At 33.8% G+C, this 23,273-nt stretch overlaps 1 protein-coding gene across 1 annotated transcript in view; it reads left to right on the top strand.

Annotated features, from left to right (window-relative positions):
• LEMD3 (LEM domain containing 3) overlaps positions 1-23,273 on the top strand; it is a 64,543-nt gene that overhangs the window by 32,975 nt on the left and 8,295 nt on the right. The window contains exons 3-9 of the mRNA XM_081125875.1: positions 2,204-2,270; positions 4,430-4,497; positions 19,512-19,591; positions 19,677-19,822; positions 20,720-20,821; positions 20,921-21,023; positions 21,672-21,850. Coding sequence (XP_080982001.1) covers positions 2,204-2,270; positions 4,430-4,497; positions 19,512-19,591; positions 19,677-19,822; positions 20,720-20,821; positions 20,921-21,023; positions 21,672-21,850 — 745 coding nt within the window. The remainder of the gene's footprint in view (positions 1-2,203; positions 2,271-4,429; positions 4,498-19,511; positions 19,592-19,676; positions 19,823-20,719; positions 20,822-20,920; positions 21,024-21,671; positions 21,851-23,273) is intronic.

Below are 23,273 nucleotides of genomic sequence, written 5' to 3'. Positions count from 1 at the left end.
AGATACTTGAACCAAAGCCTTTTTTACATTAAGAACATAGTCCATTTGGATGCCACTTGAGACTTTTGTTATATATATAGATGTCATTTTGAATAAATTGTCATTGGAAAAATAGTTCATGAAAAAAGTTATAGTTGAGCTTTTTAGGTGCTTAAATTCTTTGTATGAGAATGTAACAGTATTTACATTTTCCAGTATGAGATCCATTTACATCTGATTTTGTTATTCTACTTATCTAGTCCAATGTTAATATCTGTTAATCAAAAGATGAAGTGTATTCCTAGGCCTCTGATACTCATTAAAGCTGTAGTCACAGAGGGCAAGTGTCAAATTTTTGGATTTAGTTTTATTATCGAAAGGGGAGTGATGATGGATTTGATCAGGATATATAAAACAAAAAGGAAATCAGTCACTTTTCCAGATAAGGGAGGAACAAAACTACAAAACTCTCAGCTACTTTAATCTCAGAGCCTAATCAGATTTACCTTGGTTTTATGTGTCAAGTCCACAAGCTACACTATCATTGAATTCCTTCTCATTCTATTATATTGAACATATTTGTTAAAACTGATTTTGTGGTTTAGTGTATCACAAATGCTCTTTCAGAATCTTGGGTTTCAGCCCCTACAATTACTTTTTGATGTCTGATTTTTGCAGTTTGGGTTAATTAAGCTTATGCAAAGATAAGGACTGGCTTGATTCAGAATCTGGTTGAGATAAAGTTGAGGGGGAAGGAAAGCAAAAGGATTGGAAGGCAGGTAGTCATCTGAAGGAGTATCACTTGTCCCTATTAACCATCTCACATAAAACCAGGGATTGATAAGTTTTCTTTTTTATTTAGTGTCACTGGTTAAAGCTTCATTGACAAAAGCTTGCCACTTAGGGTCCAAACTTTTGTTATGTGTCTGAACATATAGCATGAAAATAAATGGATGAGGTTGTATGTTACTGAGCATATGATTATTTTTAAGCTTTTTATATCTTCTCTAAATTTGCTCTTGATCATAGTCATCCAGTAATCCTGTTTAGGAAGAAAGGAAATAATAAAAACAGAGCACCCTCATGAATCATGAATTTATTTTAAATAGTGTGATAATCTGTGATTACCCCCTCTCCTAACCTACCCTTCTCTATTGCTTACATTAGTCTCTCTTAATTGTGATTGCTCTTAAATTGGGTGTCTCATTGCTTTAGACTAATTGGCAGGGTGCATAGACATTGCAATAGTCACTTCTCATACTGTCAGAGTAATAGTCCCGATGCACAAGTCTGTTTTACTTTCCTCTCCCTTAACTTTCAGAATGAAGTCAAACTCTTTGTCTTGGTATCTAGTGCTTTAGCTGTTTATTCCAAACTGCTTTTCCAGTAGGTTGCTGAGTCAAAGTAGGCTACTGCTTATGTAAGAAATATAACAATGCTTTTATGATGCCATGCCTTTGCTCATGCTGTTCCTTCTACTTGGAATGCTGGTCAATTCTATTCTTCCTGTGAAGCTCAACTCAAATATTCTGTCTTCCATAAATAGATCTTCCCTTCCCACCCTCTTCTGTGTTTACATTATATTTTGTTTGCAACTGTAATATAACACTTGATAGATTTTTTTGCCCTTGAGAACAGGAACCATCTTATTCCTGGATCTCTTGCTTTGCTGAGAACAGTCTTAACTCATAGTAGATACTCATTAAATGTTTGTTTTACTTTAATGGTTCATAAACTTATACAGGGCCACTTTGGGAGCCTAGGAGAGGTTGAAGGTCAAAGTGTCAGTACTCATTCCCCTATTATTATGTGGTTGAGTCAGATTAAACAAAACATGAAGGGCAGCCTGGAAGAAAAGTGTCTTAAGGACATCATACATATGCATGCTATTGTATGGGGGTGTGGAGGTTGAGAAGCATTGCTTGGGGGAGTTTGTTGTGTCTGAGACCTTTTTTAAAACTAACCTTAACCTTAGTGCCAATTTCCCAGTCATCATCAGGAAAATAAAATATTTAAAGTGATAATTTAGATTTTCAGGTTTAAATTTCTTTAAAATATGGTAGCCATTGTTTAAATATTAATTTGTCCTTTAGACTATGTGGCTTTTATGCTTCTAGATTTTAAATTTACTTATGTTTTTCTTTTTGAATAAGATTATTATTTGGTGTATGTATTTTCTTGGAATTTTATGTAGATATTTTATAATAATTTCTTTTAATTTTAGGAAAGTGAAAAAAATCTTATGATGAACACTTTATACAAGCTTCATGATCGATTGGCACAGCTTGCAGGTAATTATTTTAATAATCATAGTCTCTAAAAGTGTTTTGAAAATTAATTTGCATCTGTAGCATGCTGTAACAATAGAAATAGTTTTTCTCAAGTCCAGTTTGTGAAATATTTTCTCTTTAGAAGTTATTATTACCTATATGGAGTGGGTTTTATTTTTGTAGATATATTTAAACAGGTCTTTTTTCTGCCTACAACATGTATTAGATGAAATATATATCTATATAATTCTAAAGTCACATTTCTTTTCTGCATTAATAGTAACTGCATTCTGAAAGCTTAAGTATCAGTTGAATTGGGTAAGCAATGAATTGACTAAAATCCTAGGTTAAATATAAAAATGCAGATTTTCCTTTACTAGTTGTGCAGGTGTCATAAAGTAAATATATTCTAGAATTTTTCCTCCTGATTCATTGCATTTTTCTTAGTAAGTCTTTGAGAGCTCTCAGGTATTATCATACTTGCAATTAGAATAATAATGTAGGTGATTTGGTATCTAGCTTAGCATACACTTAAAATTACCTTTTAATTTTTTAGTTATTCTTGTTATACAGATAATCCAAAAGACAAGACATTGGATTTTCTTCTTACAAACAATTACAAGAAAAGAAAAATGTATTTGTTAAAACTTTTGATGTAGCAGATCCTTTTGTGAAAAGCAGATCCTTTAGTGAAAACCAAATCTTTGGTAGAAGACTAGTAGGTAAATGGGGAACTTCTCTTACTGTATGGAGGCATTTCGAATCCAGTTCCCCATCCGTACTCACCAGTTTTTGGTTTTTTAGTTTGGGTCCTTAATTCTGGTCAGGTTTTTAGGCTCATAATTCTGTGTATATCACTAAAAGCCTTCTTTGCATTGACTAATGAACTGTCATATTGATACACTGCAAACTAATGACATTTATTTGGTATGCTGTAGTACCCAGACATAGTTTAAATACATACTTTAGCCAGAAATTCCTAATGTTGCTACCGCAAGCTTCTACAGCTGTCTCTATAGCATTGTTTTATGAAGTGTGCTAGGTCAGCATAATCTGAAGTGCTTTTTAAAAATATAGATTCCTTCCTCTAGAGCAGGGGTTGGCAAACTTTTCTGTGAAAGGGCCAGATAGTAGTACATTTTTAGGCTTTGCGGGCTAGACTGTCTGTGTAGCAACTGCTCAATTTTGCCATTATATCATGAAAGCAACCATAGATGATACATAAATGAGTGTGGCTGTGTTTCAATAAAACTTCATATTTGGTCTATGGGCTGTAGTTTGCTGACCCCTGCTGTAGATCTATGGCATCTGAATCTCTGACGATGCATTATAAAGTTTGAAGACTGACTTGTTCATCTAATAGGTACTTCTTCCCTTTTTACAACTACAAACACTAACGTCTGGCTACTTGAACAAACTATAAATAGGAACATGGTTTCTTTTATGATAATAAAATTTGCCAAGGCTTTTATTTTACTTTAACTATAATGTTAAAGTCTTTTTAATTACTTGAAAGAAACGGTAGGAAAAACTTACATTTGAAGTTCAATGTGAGGATAGTTGATCTCTAATAACCACAGATAGCCTGGAAGAAAAGGTTTTGGAATCTCTTATAGTTGCAAGAAAAGGAAAATGTTCTTTTCTTTAGAAACTACATCATAGCCAGGAGCTTCTATCTAATTACCCTGTTGATGTGTTTTAATAATTTTTAAGGCATGTACACCACTTGCTTAAGATAGGCTTAGATATACTCTGAAAATGTTTGTTTTAATTAAAACTTATTTGAACACTTGAATTATTAGTATTAATGATAGATGTATATGTTAGCACAACAAATTTTCCAGCTTGAAAAATAATACATCTGTGGAGAGCCTTAAGTGTGCCAAGATAAGCATTAGTGCGACATGATTCCTATCCTTGCTAACAATTTAGTTGGGAATATAAGAGGAAGCTATGTTCTTATCTAGACTGAAATGCATGTTAAAGGTTGTGGTTTATGTAAAGATAATTGTTTATTTCTATTACTTGAATTTTTCCTAGGAAATATAAATGATGTTCATCTTTCTTTAGTGATTATAATATAGCTATAATTGCAACTTGTAAAATATTTTGATTACTATTTGTTTTCTTCCATTGAACACAGTACTGATTCAAAATTAATAATATGCTAATCTTTCCAGGAGATCATGAATGTGGCAGTTCTAGTCAGAGAACACTTTCTGTTCAAGAGGCAGCTGCATATTTAAAAGTAAGCAGTGAAATTATAATTTTAATAGCTGTATTCTTAAAGTTTATATAAATCATTACAACCTGTATCAAAAATACCATGCATTTGCCCTGGCTGGGTGGCTCAGTTGGTTGGAGTGTAGTCCTGTACACCAAAAGGTTGCAAGTTTGATTCCCTGTCAGGGCACATCCAGGTTGTGGCTTTGATTCCTGGTCAGGAGGCAACTGATCAGTGTTTCTGTCTCTCTCACATTAATGTTTCTCTTTCTCTCTCTCTGTGTCTCCCTCTTTCTCTCCCCCTCTCACTCCCCCCTCTCTCTTCCTCTTTCTCTAAAATTAATAAAAAAGCAAAAATCTTCGGGTGAGAATTAAAAAATAAAAATAAAAAATAAATGAAAGTACCATGCATTTGACTAATTACACTGTTAAAATCCTCGACCTGCTGTTTGGTATAATGTGAGCAGATAGGAAAATCAGAATTACTCAACCTTTTTTGTTTTAGTTTGCTTCTCTGAGAGAATGCACATTAATTTGTAAAGGAAACAAACAACATTTGTGAGAGAGAAATTTATGTAGGTATGTAGCATGTAAGAAAGCAAGTATGCATCTAACTGTTGTCATTTATTTCAAAATCTGCCCCAGATTAATTTCATCTCTGTACTAAGAGAATTTGCAGATAAATTTTATAAACCGCTGTAAGTAATCTTTAGGAAATCCTAGATGAAAGGAAAGGTTAAGATGGACAGGTGTCATTCTAATTTCCAAAAAGAAAGTGGATTTTGAAAACCATGGAGGTGAGCTTCAGTTCTATATCATTCCGTAAAGATGTGAGTACTTACAAATGGAAATGTTGACCCTTAGAAGCTGGTTCATTATGAACAAGTCATATCATATAAAAAAACACATAACATGACATCTATCCTATCAACACATTATTAAGTGTACAGTACAGTATTGCTAACTACATGCACATCATACTTGAACTTTTTCATCTTTCATGACTGAATCTCTATCCACATTGCACAGCAACTATTCATTTCCTCCTCTGTCCAGTCCCTGGCCACCACCATTTCACTTTGTGCTTCTGTGAGTTTGACTACAGTAAATACCTCATATAAGTGGAATTCTACAGTATTTATCCTTCTGTGACTGGCTAACTTCACTTAGCATTAATGCCCTCAAGGTTCACCCATATTGTAACATGATAGGATTTTTGTTTTTAAGGCTGAATACTACCCATGTGTGTGTGTGTGTGTGTGAGAGAGAGAGAGAGAGAGAGAGAGAGAGAGAGAGGGAGAGAAACACATTTTCTTTATCCATTGATCTGTTAAGGAACATTTAGGTTGCTTCCCCTTCTTGGCTGTTGTGAATAATACCACAGTGAACACAGGGGTGCAAATATTTCTTAGATCCTCTTTTCAATTCTTTTGGATATATACCCAGAAGTGGGATTGCTGGATCATATGATGTTCTATTTTTAATGATTTAAGGAACTTCTGTACTGATTTCCATAGTGGCTACACCATTTTACATTCCCACAAGTGTTCCCCTTCACATTCTTGAAAACACTTCTTTTTTAATAATGGTCATGCTAACAGTTGTAAGGTGATATCTCATTGTGATTTTGACTTGCATTTTCCTGACGATTAGTGATGTTTAGTGTCTTTTCATATACCTATTGCACATTTTTGTGTCTTCTTTAGAGAAATGTTTATTCAAGTTGTTGCCCATTTTTAAATCATATCATTTGATTTTGTTGTTGTTGTTACTGAGTTGTAGGAGTTCTTTCTTTATTTTGGATATTAACTCTTACCAGATAATATGGTTTGCACATATTTTCTCCCATAAAATATGGGAGGGAGGGAGCCAGGAGGAAGGGGGGAGAAACATTGATGTGAGAGACACATTGATTGGTTGCCTCTCGCATGCACCCTGACCGGAGCCAGGGATAATCCCACTTGTGTGTTTTTGCTTTTGTTGCTTGTGCTTTTGGTTTCATGTCCAGAAAATCATTGCCAAGACGAATGTCATGAAGTTTTACCCTGTATTTTCTTTTAGGAGTTTTATAGTTTCATGTCTTTTTTTTAAGTCTTTAATTCATTTTGGGCTGATTTTTGTGTATAGTGTAACATAAGAATCCAATTTCACTCATTTATATGTGGAAATTTGGTTTTCTCAACACTATTTATTGAAGAGACTATCTTTTTCCTATTGTGTGTTCTTTGCACCCTTGTAAAAAATCACTTGATCTATGTGCATGAATTTCTTTATTTTCTTCCATTGGTGTATACCTGTCTTTATGCCAGTAACATACTGTTTTGATTACTGTAGTTTTGTCATATGTTTTGAAGTCAAGAGGTGTGAGGTCTCCAGTTTTTGTTGTTGTTGTTCTTGCTCAAAATTGTTGGACCATCCTTGCATTTCAGGAATAAATCCCACTTGCTCATGGTGTATCATCCTTTTAATGTGCTGTTGAATTCGGTTTGTTAGTATTTTGTTTAAAATTGTTTGCATTTATATTCCTCAGGGATATTGGTCTGTATTTCTTGTAGTGTCTTTGTTTGGCTTTGGTATCAGAGTAATGCTGGCCTCATAAAATGAATGTGGAGGTGTTCCCTCCTCTTAATTTTTTTCTTTTTTTTAAATCCTCACCCGTGGATATTTTTTCCATTTTTTTTCAGAGAGGGAGGAGGAGAGAGAGAAAGAGAAAGAAACACCAATGTGACAGACACATTGATTGGTTGCCTCCCGCATGCACCCTACCAAGGCCAGGGGTCTAGCCTGCAACTGAGGTATGTGCCCTGGACTGGAATCGAACCCAAGACCCTTCAGTCTGCGGGCCAACACTCTAACCACTGAGCCAAACCAGCTAGGGTTCCTCTTAAAATTTTTGGAAGAATTTGAAAAGGATTAGTGTTAATTCTTATTAAATGATTGGTCGAATTCTCCAGTGAAGCCATTGAGTTCTGGACTTTTCTCTGTTAGATTTTTTTTATGACTGGTTCAATCTCCTTACTAGTTATAGGTTTGTTCAGAATTTATATTTCTTTGTAATTCAGTGTCAGTGGGTCCTATGTTTCTAAGAAATTATTCATTTTTTTAGGTTATCCAATTTGTTGCAGAATGACTGTGCATAGTAGTCTCTTCTGATCCTTTGTATTTCTGTGACATCAGTTGTAATATTCTCTTTCACTTCTGATTTTATTTGAATCTTCTGTCTTTTTCTTAGTTAAGGGTTTGTCAATTTTGCTAATGTTTTTAAACCCTGCCCCCTCCCTTTTTGTTTATTTTTGCTCTAATCTTTATTTCCTTCTGCTAATATTTGGTTTAGTTTATTCTTTTCCTAGCTTCTTGAGATGCAAAATTGGGTTGTTTATTTGAGCTCTTTCTTTTTTAATGTAGGCATTTACCAATTTAAACTTCTGTTTCAGTACTGCTTTTCTTGTATGCCATAAGAGACTGTTGGGTTTCCTGAATCTGAATGTCCCTTTCTTTCCCCAGATTTGGGAAGTTTTCTGTCGTTATTTCTTCAGCTATGCTTTCTCCCCCTTTCTCTGTCCTCCTTTTGGGACTTCCATAATGCATATATTGGTCTTATTGATGATATCCCCTAAGTTATTTAAGCTTCTCTCACTCTTTATTTTTTTATTTATTTCTCTGACTGGATAATTTCAAATGATTTGTCTTGAAGCTCCTTAATTCTTTCTTCTGCTTGATTAAATTAAGTCTGCTGTTGAACCCATCTAGTGAAATTTTCGATTCAGTTGTTATATTTTCCAGCACCAAAATTTCCATTTAAAAAAGGTGATTTCTCTATTGACATTCTCATTTTATTCATGCGTTATTTTCTTGTGCTCATTGAGCATATTTATGACAGTGATTTTAAATTTTTTGGCAGATGATTCATATTCAGTTGTTTTAGGGTGAGTTTCTGGAGATTTGTTTTCCTTTAGTTGGCCCATATTTCCTTGTTTCCTTTGTGTGACTTGCTACTTTGGGTTGCAGTGTACACATTTGAGAATAGCCACATCTCCCAGTCTTTATGCAAGGGAAAACCTTCAACAGTAAACTCAGAGATTCTGGGGTCATTTCAAATCTTTTTTGTGGATGCATCTTCTTGTGGGTATAAATCTCCAACTAGAGGTTTTTGCAGGTTTCTTTTTTCAGGAGCTTGTAATTTCTGGTGTCTGCTGTACTGCAGGCCCTCTGGAGCAATAGCAAGCTGTCCAATTCTTTTTTGTTCTCAGTGGCCTCCACCCATCTAGAGGGTGTCAGCTCTTGTCAGTGCTGTGAGACAGATGCTACAGATACCAGCCCCTTGGCAGCTCCCTAAGAAACGGAAACATTGGACATATGCTCCAACTCTTTCCCTTCTCAGGGAGGAGCCAGGAGTTTGAGGTTTTCGCCCACTCATCCTATACTGAGCTGTGGGGAGGGGCAATGATGAGTGCCTATGTGCTAGTTCAAACCATTGCCTTTTTCTTGGTGGCTCCCAACTTTGTGCCCTTACCTATCAATGCCTAGATTCAAGCAAGACTGAAACCAATCCCCCTGGTAGCCCCCGAAAAGTCTGAACATTAGACATATGGTCCAACCTTCTCTTTCCATCCTCAAGGAGAATCCAGGAGTTGGGAATTTTCTCCTGACTGCACCATGCTGTGCCAAGAAAAGGGGCTCTGGTGAGTGAATGCTATAAATTTTCCTGCTGGCTTCTATGCAGCTAGTTTCTGTTGGGGGTCTGTTTGGATGCAGGAGACTCTTGACTGGTTTTTGGATTTATTTATTTAAAAGGAAATTGATCTGTGTATTATTGAATTTCTATCTCCTGGGGGAAGGAGGGTCTGGGGTTCCTATTCTATCGTCTTGCTGATGTCATCCCCCCATTTAAAAAATTAAGAACTATAGTTCCTAAGGCTTCCATCAAAATTTTGTTGACAATCTCTTGATATGCTTGCCAAAAAAGAGAAGGACTCAAATTTTAATTTAATTAATGACTTACATGTAGATAGCCAACAGATGTTAAGAGTATAATATGATGGAGATTAGATGTGGATTCAGATTGTAGCACTGTCACACAGAGGCTGTTTGGTAAAGTCCCTTCACTTTCCTGTAACTGTTTCTCAGTGTGATACCCATCAGAGTTGCTGGAGACTTAAGTGAGTATATTAAAGTACCTAGCTCAATGCCTGATGATTATAATAGCTTCCCAGTGTGTTTTGATTTCTTTCTGTGTGTTTCCTAACTAACTAAATTTGTCACTTGGAAAGAGGTTCCTAGTAACATGTTACAGAATTTGTCTCAACCTTGTTCTTGTCTTCACTTTCAGTTTTGACATAGATGACATGCAAATTTCTTGGTGGTATAATTGCCAATAGATTAGATAGCTAAAGAATCAGTATCCACAAAGATCTTAAATAAGGAAGGGTTATGATTATGGGGCTGTGTCTTAAAGGATAGAATTGCTAGATGGGTTGTGGGGTTGGAGGCAAAGAAGGGCTTGGATTGAGTAGGCTAAAGAGGATATAGAATAAAATATTCCAGGAAGAGGACATAGCACGTGGGAATCCAAAGCAAGGAAGCGGTTCCTTGTAAGATATTTGAAAGTTTTTACTTCAAGCAGTAGGAAAAACTGATCCCAGCCAGTGCTTCCTTTCTGCTTTCTCTCCCTCCCCCCCCCCCCCCCCGCACCCAGTTAAATCTCTTATATAATGCACCGATATGTGTTGGTAACAAATTCCTGCAACAAAATTAATATACATTTCAGAAGAACCCTGAGACTCTTAAAATCTACTGAATACTATATTTGAAGGACTGAAGGGATGGGGCACAGGGCTTGGGGACAGGATAGGGCTTGATCCAGTAGTTAAGCTGGAGCTGAGGAAAAGGAAGGGGTTAATGTGGAAGGATGATTAGCCTCTTCTCTTTTCCTTCCCCCAACAATTAGGTTGCAGCTGTGGGCCAGCAATAGGATACAGTAAAAAGAAGGGACACAGACCAGGGTTGGGACAAGTCAGAGTCTAAGCCAGTCAGCAGTAGGCACAAGCGATTAGTTCTACTAAGGACGGGCAGCAAAGTAGTTAATGAAAAAGCACCCATGCATGAGTTGAGCTGGAACTTGCTTGTATTGAGTTTTAAGAAAGAACTGATACTAATGAACTTCAGTCTTAAAAGCTTTTCATGTCTTTTCCCTGGAATTAGTTTGTGTTTCTGATTAGGTTTAATTTTTTTCTTTTTTAGATTCAGTTTAGATTCAGTAGAATTTCTTATGTATATATTTAGAAAACATGTTGATTGATCAGTTTCATTTCTTAAGTAGTTACGTGAAATTATCTTATGTAGAAATGTCAATATCCTTTTATGTTTAGGTATGTGTGTGTTAAACATCATGTCGATTGGCTGCCTCCTACATACCCCCTACTGGGGAATAAAGTGTGCAACTCCGGCACGTGCCCTGACTGGGAATCAAACCAGCGACCTCTTGGTGCATGGGATGATGCTCAGTCCACTAAGCCACACTGGAAAAAAATTGATTCTTTACATTCTTTTTGGAATTCCATGTTCAGTTTTTCAAATGCTGTAAAACCTGGTCTGGCTTATCACCACTGAAGGTGTAGTTTGGACTGATGCTAAAAAAATTAAAAAGAGCATTAAATAGGAACTTTTTCCAAAAAATAAAGTTTTAGGTCTAGATAAAAGCTTTTAAGTTACTATTTTTTAAAATAATGCTTATATTTTTCAATATAACATTAACTCATCCTTATGATTTAACTCATATGGAAAATAAAAGGAAAAAAGGCATTTCAAATTTACCACCTAAGGTTAACCACTAATTTTGGTCTGTTTTTTTCTGGTATTATATTTTTTCCCCTAAAATTAGTATCAGCATAAATATTTCATATTATAAATAAATATTTTTTTCTTAAAGTTATAAGCATTTTCCAATGTCATTGTTCAGGTTTTTGAAAACACTTTTTATCACTTGATAACATTTCTTTATAGGATTGCATTGTATTATATTGGTTTGTGTGGTTTTTAGTATTATGAAGGCGCTCTAATCTTTGTATATAGTATTTGGTTTTCTGATCATTTCCTTAGGAAATAGTCCTAGCAAGGGAATTACTTGTTCAAAGAGCATGAACTTTGTTAATGCTTTTGCTATATGTTTCCAAATCACTTTCTAATTTGGAATGACAAATTTAGTACAATCTAGCTATTTTATTTTATCCAAGTTCCAGCATAAATTGGAAGAGTATCACTGCTTAGCTGGTATCAAACAGTGATGATAATAGGTATGCATATTTCAGGTGTTCTGCTTTATGGAGAGAGAGATTCTGCATTTCATGTACTTGTCCTATGGTTTCACCACCAACACAGTTAAGTTATTGCATTCATTCAGGAACAAATAAACCAAAGAATGTATAGAACTCCTATAGATATAAGCTAATTTTCTCCCAACTTATAGTACATTATAAGCACAGTATTAGTAAATGTTTAATTGAGTAAAATCAGTGAATAAGTAAGCCCCAGTTAAGTTTTATTTTCTTAAAATTGATTCTTTAGCCCGGCCAGTGTGGCTTAGTGGATTGAGCATCATCCCATGCACCAAGAGGTCGCTGGTTTGATTCCCAGTCAGGGCACGTGCCGGAGTTGCACACTTTATTCCCCAGTAGGGGGTATGTAGGAGGCAGCCAATTGACATGATGTTTCTTTCTCTCTTTTAAAAAAATCAATAAAAACATTTGAACAAAATTGATTCTTTACATTCTTATTTTTCCCACCTTCTCCATCACAAGAAACTTAAATATAATAGTTAATTTAAATAATTTAACCACTCTTTTTCTAACTCCCCAATGTCTTGAGCATTTTATTAGTCAGTTTTCAGATTCAAAGCTTGTTTTGATATATGAAAAGTTAAGAGGTCCCTCTGGTGGAACATTTAGGAAATACATAGCATTATGTTCATGAAAAGACAGGTTGAGGTTTTTTATTTTGGTTTTTTGTTTTCCTCCCTCTTCTCTCCTCTCCTGCCCCCCAAGACCTTCCAATTTTATTTTCAAAAAGAGCACTCCAGAACAATCAAGGCAGACTCAGAGATTAACTCACACAGATTGTTTTTTAAGTTTAATGTTGGGAGCTTTATGTGATAATTTTCCAATAGAACCATGTAATGAATGGGCGGTTCAGTTTTAAAACCTATTTAATCTTTAAAACAATGAATATGTTTAAGATTTGTGAAAAAAATAGGAAAGAAGATAGCTACAAATGTGCCAAATTATGGGTCTGGATAGACTTTTATGGCCTAGCTTAGAATGCTTATCACTGTTAATAAAACTGTGTTTTTGTGGAAAAATAAAGTGCTTTTGGAAACGGAATGAGGAAGTTTCATAATAATTACAATTTATCCAGTACAGCAGGTCCTTGAATAATGTCATTTCATTCTGTGTAATTTCATTATAAAGTTGATGAGATCAAAATAAACTGATGAACAAAATAGATCCAGAGACATAGAGGCATGGAACAGACTGAGGGATCTCAGAGGGAAGGTGGGGGTGGGGGAGTGTGTAGGGAGAGATTAATCAAAGAACTTATATGCATAAATGCATAACCCATGGACACAGACAGTAGTATGGGGGAAGGCCTGGGGATGGAGGGGATCAGTTGGAGAAAAGAGGGGACATCTGTAATACTTTCAACAATAAAGATAAATTAAAAAAAAAAAAGTCGAGATGCCATAGGAACTTAACTCGTTTCTATCACTTAGCTTGTGATAAAATTGGTTTTGTCATACGTCCTATCACTTCAAGTTTTAGAGCCTATCCATAAAGTTAAGTGAGGACTTACTGTACAGTTTATCTTAGTATTTTCTGTGTGTTATTTCTCATACCATAATGATCCATCAAGGTAGGTGGTAATAGATCCACTTTATAAAGAAACTAACACTCTGAGGGGTTTAATGATTAGGTCATCCAGCTAGTAAGTAATGGCACTGGAAATGAATCACTATACTGTTCTGCTTCTTAGATGGAAGGACTGGGTTCGTAACCCCTAACTCCATCTATTGGGTGGGCAAGGGACTGACCATGAATAATGGTTGGAATCTGAAGAAGTGATAAAAATAGATACATCTACATAAATGACATATTTTCCTTTGTCCTCACTTAAGGTTATACATATAGCTAGTCAATAATGGAGCCATGATTTGATCCCAGGCCTGCTTGATTCTAAGGACTATGTTCTGTCCATTATTCCTGGAGGTGAAAGATCAAGTTCCCATTAAAATAATCAAGAGTTAAGTCATAGTCACTATTGTATTGATTTTTGTGTCATATATTTTAATTAATTTAAAAGGTAGCATTTTATATATAGCTTATATCATTTCACAACCAGAACATTTACTAACTGGAAAGCCACATAGCTATTATTAACATGTAAATTGTACATTTTATGACTGTCCTCAATAGGTTTTTAATACTTGCTTGACTTCTCTCTGTAGCACTTTCTTTTCCCCTTCTTACTAATGCTTTGTTGTTGTTTTTTAAATGACTGAGTCTGTTATAGAAACAGTATTATTTTTGTACTTTGGAACTGTAATCCAAGTTCAGAGCATCTGACATGGGTTTTAAAATACACATTTTGGGACCCTGCCTGGGTTTCTCAGTGGTTAGAGCATTGGCCTCACACCTAAGGGTCTCTGGTTTAATTCCCGGTCAAGGGCACACACCTTGTGTCTCTCTCACATCGATGTTTCTCTCTCTCTCTGGCCTCCCCCCTCCCTTTCACTCTCTCTAAAAAAAAAATCCATGGAAAAATATCCTCAGGTGAGGATTAACTAGAGGAAAAAAAAATTACACATTTTTGGCCACTTATTTTGAAAATAAGGTAGATATGGAATTGGGAATTGTGTGTGCGCACACATGTGTGTACACACACATATGGGTTAAAATAGATTTGTTAAAGATTTGGGAAAACATCCTTTGAATTTAGATTTATATGAAGCAGTCAGCAGTTTGTTGACTAAGCTATTGCCTGTAAGTAAATAGTAATAAGTAGAATAATAAACCTACTTTTAAAATTAAAAACTTAGTTTTATCCTGATTTTTGTCATCAGTGATTAGAAAATGGGTGTTTTATGAGGGCAAGAATGCCTTAACTTAGGGGTTGGCAAAGTACTGTCCATGTGCCTGTTTTTGTATGGCCTGCTAGCTATGGTTTTACAACATTTTTAAACGTTGCTTTAAAAATGATAGAGACAAGAAATATTAAAATCTTTACTCTGGCGCTTCACAGATGTAGTTGGCCTACCCTTGCCTAACTTAATACCTTTCCATGTGGCTACAAAAACAATAATAAAATACTTTAGACTCTTAAAACCAGGTAGACGTTATGTATACTATAATGATAGCATCAACTGTTTAATTAGCATAAGCCAGAAAGAAATTCAGCTTCTACAGCCTTCCAATTATAATACTGTAGAACTCTATATTGTGTAGATATTTGTGGAAGTATTGGCCTATTTTTTATGAAGTTTTAAATAAATTATCAATTGGTTTTTGAAAATGTGTACTCATAAAGGAACATTGTATGGTTCTGTTGTATCCCAGATAGTGAGTGGATATCAAATGGTATTAACATGAGAAGGAAAACAGAAAATGAGAAAATAACAAGATACCCTTTTCTTAGCCGCCTTATTTTATAATTAGAAGTATTAAGCTCTTGGTTCTGCCACATTAAGCGCTTAGCTTATTAGAGTGCATGTCCTTGTTAATTTGAACCATTATGTACATTTTTTAGGGTAATTAATGAAGGCAGTCTTCTGCCTCCTAAAATGTTTATATTTAAAATATACAACTAGTAAAGTTGGAAATTTATTTCTTTTAGCATTATTTGAAACTTATGTTTATAGTTTAGCATTCAAAATTCTATGTAATAAAACAAAAATGTCATAATCTGCATATTGTAGTAATACAAACTGAAGCACGTATATGCACATAAAGGTAAATACAGTGTATATATTTCATTGATTTTTAAAAAAAATATTTTTATTGATTTCAGATCGAGGAGGGGAGAGGGAGAGATAGAAACATCAATGATGAGAGTCATTGATTGGCTGCCTCCTGCATCCCCCCCTACTGGGGATTGAGCCTGAAACCTGGGCATGTTCCCTCACCTGTGATCGAACTGGGATCTCCTGGTTCCTAGGTCAATGCTCAACCGCTGAGCCACGCCCGGCCGGGCTCATTGATTTTTAAAACATGTCTTTGAAGTCTGCTATAGTGTCTGTATTTGAAGAATTAAGTTTTTGAAAGGAACTAAATGAGTACAAAAATCCTTTTTAAAAAACCTATATATTACAAAGAAGAATTGGTACAATGTCTCCAGCTCCGTGGATAACACATATTAATCTTGTTTTGTGGATTTTGAAAGTCCTGTATGCAGTACTGATCACTTATCTGCAGGGATACATTCCACAGCCCCCAGTGAATGCCCAAAATCTCAGGTAGTACTAAACCCTATAAATACGTTTTTTCCTGTACATGCATATCTATGATAGTTTAATTTTTAAATTAGGGACAATAAGAGGTTAACAATAACTAGTAATAAAATAGAATAATTATAAAATATACTATAATATAAGTTATGTAAACGTGGTCACTCTTTTCAGGGGATCCCTTGCTGAAGTCTTCATATGGGCTCAGTGCTTTCTGGCGCATCACATTGCCATCAGTCAGAACAGGTTTTCTGTTCATGTCTTCTACCCACAAATTTAAAGCCTTTTCCATCTTACTAAGCACTTATGTACTGTGGCTATAACTTTTGCAGTTTGAGGTGTGATAACATAATTAGCAAGAGTTTCTTTTTCCTTTTTCATACTTTTCACGGATAGAAGATTAGTTTTTAATGTAGAGCTTAGCAGCCTCAGCATACAAATTTTTTTTTTAAATTAAATCGAGAACTTTCACCTTTTCACTTAAAGGAAGCACTTTACAACTTCTCTTTGGCATATGTGAATTGTCAGCATCACTACCCTTGTACTTTGGGGCCTTTATTAAATAAAGTAGTTTTACGTGAACACAAGTACTGCAATACCACGACAGTCAATCTGATAACTGAAAAAGCTGCTAAGTGACAGGGAACGTACATATCATGGATGCACTGGACAAAAGGATGATTCACATCCTGGGTGGGAAGGAGTGGGGATGGTGTGAGATTTCATCACACCACTCAGAATGGCAGGCAATTTAAAACTTGTTTATTTCTGGAATTTTCCATGTAATATTTTTGAATCGTAGTTGACTGAAACTGAGGAAAGCGAAACTGAGGATAAGGGGAACTACCCTAGAGTGTGCCTTAGCTTCCTCTGACCCATGCAGTGTAATTCGAAGTATGTTCTCTTGGTGCTGCTGCTTCACATTTTTTCTTCTCTAGTTTTACAGCAATGATTATGAGTTCTGTTTGATTTTTCGTTATACACAAAGTGATTTCTAGTAGTATAACAAAACAGTAATTGTCTGAAGTTATTTTTGTATAATTGTATTGCATAACATTTTAAGGCAGTATTAAAATCACTTCATTTTCTAGTTTTTACTCACAAGTACATAACTTTTATAGTTTTAAATATATATAAATTGAATGTTGTAGTTTTACTATTTTAAGCATATAGCTATTTAGCTCTCAAGATTATTTCTGAAATTCATAATATCCCATTGAAATTTCATATAGAAACCATTTCTCATTTACTAAATATTTACATTGGCTACAATTTTTAAAATATTTATAAATACTGAAATGATCACACTTTTTTTTCCCTTCAGATGACAGCCTATAGTTATTTTCCCCATCTGAAAAATCCTGGTATTAGTAATAATTATTACACATAAGTAATGTCTGGCAAGATTAGTTCTACTTATAAAGCATTTTCAAATTTTAGATATTAAAATACCAATTTCATATTAGGAAGTAAATTTACTGATCAAATGAAAACCTTGTGATTTCCAATGCTATTGAATCTGTTGATAAAATGTAATAGCTATTATTTACAAATTTCATTTTTTAAAAGGGATTTAAAAACTGACTTATATTTACTTTAGAAATTCATTCTTTTTACTTTTAAAAGTACATGAAAACATACTTTTGAATAGAACATAAGCTCCATGAGCATAGGGAGTTTTGATTGTTTTGTTTAGTGCTACATGTCTAGGTCCTAGAACAGTACCTAACACATGGGAATCCTCAATAAGCATTGAATGAAAGAAATTTCAAGGATGTTTATTATAGTACTATTTGATATATTAAAATACCAACTGGAAACACTCTAAATGTTCATTAATAAGGGGTTGATTGATTAAAATAGCCATAAAATGGAATACCATTTTGTTAAAAAAAACTTGGTGTTGTTTCATCTGTACTAACATTAATACAATACCTCATTTTGTGAAAAACAGTATATGTAATATGGTGCCACTTTTATTTTTAATAATTTGATTTAAAAATACACAATCCTCCCTGGCTGGTGTGCTCGGTGGTTAGAGCATCGGCCCACTCACCGAAGGGTCATGTGTTCTATTCCCAGTCAAAGGACACGTACCAGGGTTGCAGGTTCACACCCCACCCCACTTGGGGCTAATGCAGGAGACAACCAGTTGATGTGTCTCTCACATCAATGTTTCTCTCTCTGTTCCCCTCTCTCCCTCCCTTCGATTCTCTCTGAAAAGCAATGGAAAAAATATCCTCAGATGAGGATTAACAACAACAAAATACACAATCCGCCTTTGTACAGCAGGTTTTAAATTCTTTGGTTTCAGGATCCTTTTGTATTCCTAAAATTACTGAGGACTCTAAATGGTTTTTGTTTGTGGGATATATATATTTATATTTAGATACATAATTACTGTATTAGAAATTAAAACAAAAAATATAAATTTACATATATGTTTAAAATAATGATGAACGTACATGTTAACATAATATATTTTTATGAAATAACTATTTTTCAAAAATAAAAAATTTAGTGAGAAGTGGCATTATTTTACATTTTTTTCAAATCTCTTAATGTGTAGCTTAATAAAAGGTGACTGGTTTTCTCATATCTGCTGCTACATTCAGCTGTTATGTTGTGTTGTGTTTTGGTTGAAGTACATCAAGAAAATCTAGCCTTACACAGATATTATTCAAAACAGGGAAAAGTATTTTAATACTCAGATAATTGTAGATATTCTTTGATTCCACATTAAAACTCTACAAGTAGTAGTTTCTTAAAGATAAGTAGTAATGTGGAATTTGAAACCATATCTGAACTTTTTCATACTCAATCTTTAGAATCCATTTTTCATCTGTTTTGCACTAGAATGGATTTTTTACCTGTGCAAGATTTTATAACCCATGAGTCTGTCATTTGGAAAATATTGGTTTACTGATAGATCTTCCTAATGTTGACACATTTTATTATGTCATACCCAAAAGTCATATTTTTTAATAGCTCACACCAATCTCATTGCAAGGGATTTCAGCTGTTGTGAAGCTTTCAGGCTCATAGTTATGGATACAAGTTTTTAAAAATTCTATTTATCACTTGAAAGCTTGTATTTTATCAGTAGTAATTATGGTCAGTTGTTTTTCTTGAGGTGACAGGCTTACTTTATTTACTTGTTTGAGCAAATGTCTCTGAAATAACCAAGTCTGAATATTTGTCATTTGTTTATCTAAAAAATAGTGTTCCATTTTTTAAAAAGTAGCTAATTCACTCTTTTGACGATACTTAAAAAACAAGTTATTAAAAAAACAAAACCCAAATCTGTAAGTGTAAAAACAGACAAAAAGAGAACAGAGCAAAATATCAACCATGGTTATCTTAGAGTGGTGGGGAAATGGTAACTTTTCCTTTTACTTTTCTGTGATGAATAAATAATACATTTTTGTTCCTCTATATAGTTTAAAGTGTTATGCAAAGTATGTTAATTATAGGACTGCTTAAACACAGAGTCAAATGAATGTGAATTATTAAGAATAGTTAGTTATGTTTTCTATTTTTCTTACTAGGATTTAGGTCCTGAATATGAAGATATATTTAACATCTCATTACAGTGGATTTTCGAAAATGGAAAAGATGTTGGAATAAGGTAAAGGATTTACTTTCCACTTTGATCATTTTGTAGTGTAAGAAGTGATTTTGCCTCTAAATTCTCCCTTAATTATTTTTAATAGGTGTGTCGGTTATGGCCCTGATGAGCAATTGACAAATGTAACTGATGTGCAGTTTTTACAATCCACAAGACCACAGATGTCTTTTTGGTGTCGTTTCCGACGTGCTTTTGTTACTGTCACCCACAGGTTATTGTTGTTATGTTTAGGTAAGTTGTTAGGATGATAAAGAAGATACATTGTAGTCTAGAATTTTTTGTACTTGTTTCACCAAATGCTAGGGCTGAGAATTTATTTCAGTGATGGTTGCCATTATAAATCACATCCAGAAGTTTTTGCTAAGATATAATAATATTTAGGTTTTTAGAAATAATGTCAACATCAATTTAGAAAACAGTACTTATGAGAAGAAGTGGGAATAAAACTTTGTCATATAAATGTTAAAGAAAAAGGTATAGTGCATAGATGGAAATCTACTTTAAAATACAATAGGAAATTATAAAAAGTAAGCTTAGTTTTAAACTTATAATTTAAGTTTATTAAAATTATTTTTAATTTTAAAACTATTACATGCCTGAATTAAAATTTCATTTAAATTACTAGATTTTATGTGACTATTTTGATTGATAATAGGAATTTAAGAGATTTGTTTTTCTGTCCAAGTCCTTTAAAAGTAATTTACCTAAAATGTAGGGTGTAGTATGTTTAGTCTCACTTTTCTCGTAGTTTAAAGCTGCAAAGAAAAAAGTGTGTGAAACAGTTATGTTACTTTGTTTTCAAAAAATTAAGTTAGAATTTAAATGTTATTGCCATTATTTACAAATTTTAAAAACATTGAAAAAAAAAAACCTAAAAATTGAAAAAATTTTTCAGTTGTCAACGTAATAGAAGAAGTGAGATTAAGATAAACTCTGGATTTTGTTTACTATTAAGTTTTTCTATGTAGTTTTAATTATGTAGCTAATTCAACCCACTAACTTGAAGGCTCATTCCATTATCCCATTATGGCAGTTAAAATAATCACTGTAGAAACTATCATAAGTTTTATTTTCTTTGAATTCTGTTGACCACAAAATTTTAAAGCGCAAAATATGTGAATATTGCAGGTGTAGTGATGGTCTGTGTCGTTCTGCGTTACATGAAATATCGCTGGACAAAAGAGGAAGAGGAAACAAGACAGATGTATGATATGGTGGTAAAGATTATAGGTATAGTATTTTTAAAAATCTAAACTATTTCTAGAATAGTCATTTTGTGATAAACTATAACATGATAACCAGTGATTGATTCATTTGTTTTATTTTCAGATGTTTTACGAAGTCATAATGAAGCTTGCCAGGAAAACAAAGATTTACAACCTTTCATGCCCATTCCACATGTACGAGATTCCTTAATACAGCCTCATGACAGGTGTGTTCATAGTGTTATGAATTGAAGTAAATAAGAATGTTGGCGTTTTCTGTAGTTACGAAAATTATATTGAGAGTTCTGACCCTTCTCAACCAGGATTGTTTTACTGTATAGGCTTTATTTTTATACTTGAAAAACTTCTTTCTAAATTCTTGTCTGTTAACCTCCCTCATTTGAGTGGCAAAATAGACAATTAGATTTCTAAGTCATTCTCATTCTTATACATTTGATTCTTTGTTGTCAATCTCTACCTTCCTTTCATTACTTTCATCTTGATAAAGAAAGAGGCAGTAGCCAATGACGTTTTATTAGTAATGTTTTTAAATATTTTGTTAAATCTTTTAAAATAAAAGAACTAATAACTTCTTAAAGAGAAGATGATGCCATATGCTAAAACAATGTTCTTAACCCCAGTAACACATCAGGATCCAGTGGAAGTATGGGGGGGAAAATACTAATGCTTATGCTCCATCTCTAGAGATCGAAATTCAGTAAATCTGAGGTGAGGTTCAGGCTTCTAAATCTTTTCTGAAAAACTCTGTAACTAGTGAGAAGAACAGCCAGAGTTAACAATAACCACTACCTTCAATTACTAATATTTGAAAAAGATGGCAAGCCAAGATAATAGTCATTTTGTTCACATAATAGGAAAACAATGAAGAAAGTCTGGGATAGAGCTGTTGACTTCCTTGCTGCTAACGAGTCTAGAGTTCGCACAGAAACACGAAGAATAGGTGGTGCGGATTTTCTAGTTTGGCGGTGGATCCAGCCTTCTGCATCCTGTGACAAAATATTAGTAATACCTTCTAAAGTATGGCAAGGTCAAGGTACGTATTTTTAAACAGCAAAAAATACAAGCATACATTTTTTCTATTTTCAATTGCAAAAGTCTTATGTTGTTTAAAATAGCACAATTAAACAAGGTATGAAAGCAAAGCTCCTTTTCCAGTTTCATCCCATAAAAGGAATTAATGTTAGCTTCTTATATATACTTTCACTTTTATCCTCGCTGACAAAAACTTAAATGATTTGTCTTTACTGTAATAGAATATACATTACTTAATTTTTTCCCCTTTTCACTTAACAAAGCAACTTAGTTATTATAGATTTAATTACATTCTTTCCCTCTTAATTTTTTATGCAGATAAGACACACATATAACTTATGTTTTATATATGCATATGTATGTTTTATAGTAATATATAATGTAAAACATAGTAAATGGAATCATAAGTTTTTAATTGCTCTTTTTTCCAGTTTTTACTTGCGTGCCTCTTTTCCCTTCTATTGCATATCCCCGTTCCAAGTAGCTTTTGTGGGCATCTTTCCATATATATATATATTTTTTAATGCTTACATAGTTCCAAAAACATGTATATGTAAGTATATAGCAGGGGTTGGTGATTGGTTTTTATGTAACAAAACCTCTACTAGTGATAACTGTTACTTCACTTGAATTTTTTGTACCTTAATGGTTAGTGGAAAAATGAAGTCTCATGGTTAGTTTAATTTGCATTTCAGGACTAGTAGTGAGTTGAGTTTCTTTTAATCTTGCGGGATAAAAGCATATTTTTCATTGTTTGCCAAGCATAATATTTATGGGAAGATAAGTAAATTATTTTGAAATTATAATAAAATCCAGTCTCTCCCTTTTTTTCTAATTTTCACTGTCAAAGAGCTTGAATATACTTAATATAATCATGGCATTAATATGAAGCTTTGACATTGCCAAACATGACACAAAGTAATAAACTATTTGCTTTAAAGGGTACATGCAGAAAAGAGCCCTGACACTAGGAACAGAGAATTCAAAGCCAGTCAGATCTGTTTACCTTAATGCCTGGTTATAATGGGTGTGGAGTCCTTGCCTGATTTCTGCATAGAGCTAGCACTTGGTAATCCTGTATGTATTCCTAGAAAAGGCCATTATGTTGTTCATAGAAATTTTCAAATTGTAATAGTTTGTGTTATTTTTTAAATGTGAGATGTTTAAGATGAATCTAGAGGCAATTTCTTGACCAAATAATAATCCATATTGTTCTTACATATTAGTAGTGGTATGATTTACTTTGTGTGTTAAATTGGATGTTCTGTAAACTTTAGGATTTAAAACCTCAGACTGTTATTTTTACTTTGTCATTTTCTTTAGCTAGGAAAAGACTGTTCAAGCGTTATAAAATACAACTTTGTCCGTTATAGTAGTGGTAATACCCAACATGAATTGATACAATATTTTTAAGTGACCTACTT

This window comes from Miniopterus schreibersii (assembly GCF_964146895.1).
Source record: "Miniopterus schreibersii genome assembly, chromosome: 2".
Classification (NCBI taxonomy): domain Eukaryota; kingdom Metazoa; phylum Chordata; class Mammalia; order Chiroptera; family Miniopteridae; genus Miniopterus; species Miniopterus schreibersii.
Note: the sequence above shows the minus strand (reverse complement) of the source record. Positions and strands in the feature narration are given on the sequence as shown.